The sequence below is a fragment of the Phaethon lepturus genome, unplaced genomic scaffold (assembly GCF_000687285.1).
Source record: "Phaethon lepturus isolate BGI_N335 unplaced genomic scaffold, ASM68728v1 scaffold41323, whole genome shotgun sequence".
Taxonomy (NCBI): domain Eukaryota; kingdom Metazoa; phylum Chordata; class Aves; order Phaethontiformes; family Phaethontidae; genus Phaethon; species Phaethon lepturus.
In genome coordinates this window covers 508-2,040 of record NW_010531944.1, presented here as the reverse complement: position 1 = coordinate 2,040, position 1,533 = coordinate 508, and the positions used below count along the sequence as shown (strand labels likewise).

The window sequence follows — 1,533 nt, the reverse complement described above, 5'->3', positions numbered from 1 at the left end:
GACGCTGCTTGTTGTGTTATTTTGCAGGTAAAGACGAGCCCAGCAGCTACACGTGTACGACTTGTAAACAGCCTTTCAACAGCGCCTGGTTCCTCTTGCAGCACGCACAGAACACGCACGGCTTACGGATCTACCTAGAAAGCGAGCACGGCAGCCCCCTGACACCACGGGTTGGTATCCCAACAGGACTAGGTGCAGAGTGCCCTTCCCAGCCACCTCTCCACGGGATTCACATTGCAGACAATAACCCTTTTAACCTGCTCAGAATACCCGGCTCGGTCTCGAGGGAGGCGTCGTAGAAGGGCGTTTCCCACCCACGCCGCCCCTCTTTAGCCCTCCCCCGAGGCACCATTTGGATCCGCATCGCATTGAGCGCCTGGGTGCGGAAGAAATGGCTCTGGCCACCCATCACCCTAGTGCCTTTGACAGGGTGCTGCGACTGAACCCCATGGCGATGGAGCCCCCCGCTATGGATTTCTCCCGGAGGCTGCGGGAGCTGGCCGGCAACACCTCCAGCCCGCCCTTGTCCCCGAGCCGGCCCAGCCCTATGCAAAGGTTGCTGCAGCCCTTCCAGCCCGGCAGCAAGCCCCCGTTCCTGGCCACGCCGCCCCTTCCTCCTCTGCAGTCCGCTCCTCCTCCCTCCCAGCCGCCCATGAAGTCCAAGTCCTGCGAGTTTTGCGGGAAGACCTTCAAGTTTCAGAGCAACCTGGTGGTCCACCGCCGGAGCCACACTGGGGAGAAGCCCTACAAGTGCAACCTCTGCGACCACGCCTGCACGCAGGCCAGCAAGCTGAAGCGCCACATGAAGACCCACATGCACAAGTCCTCCCCCATGACGGTGAAGTCGGACGACGGGCTCTCCACCGCCAGCTCCCCCGAGCCGGGCACCAGCGACCTGGTGGGCAGCGCCAGCAGCGCCCTCAAGTCCGTGGTGGCCAAGTTCAAGAGCGAGACCGACCCCAACATGATCCCCGAGAACGGGGACGAGGAAGAGGAAGAAGAGGAGGAAGAGGAGGAGGAGGAGGAGGAAGAGGAGGAAGAGGACTTGAACGAGAGCGACAGGCCGGACTACGGCTTCGGGATGAGCCTGGAGGCGGCCCGCCACCACGAGAACAACTCGCGGGCCGGCGAGGAGGGTCGGTCGATGCCGGACGTCATGCAGGGCATGGTCCTGAGCTCCATGCAGCACTTCAGCGAGGCCTTCCACCAGGTCCTGGGGGAGAAACACAAGCGGGGCCACCTCCCCGAGCCCGAGGTGCACAGGGACACTTGCGACGAAGACTCGGTGGCCGGCGAGTCTGACCGCATCGACGAGGGGGCGGTCAACGGCCGGGGCTGCTCCCCGGGGGAGTCCGCCTCGGGAGGCCTGTCCAAAAAGCTGCTGCTGGGTAGTCCCAGCTCCCTGAGCCCCTTCTCCAAACGCATCAAGCTGGAGAAGGAGTTCGACCTGCCGGCCGCCGCCATGCCCAACACCGAGAACGTTTACTCCCAGTGGCTGGGCGGGCTCGCCCCCTCCCCGGCGCCGGGAGGACC

At 64.2% G+C, this 1,533-nt stretch overlaps 1 protein-coding gene across 1 annotated transcript in view; it reads left to right on the top strand.

The window, feature by feature from the left end:
* LOC104618979 (B-cell lymphoma/leukemia 11A-like) overlaps window positions 1-1,533 on the top strand; it is a 3,343-nt gene that overhangs the window by 1,312 nt on the left and 498 nt on the right. Inside the window, 2 exon segments of the mRNA XM_010284713.1 lie at window positions 28-294; window positions 297-1,499. Of these exon segments, the coding sequence (XP_010283015.1) occupies window positions 28-294; window positions 297-1,499 (1,470 nt within the window).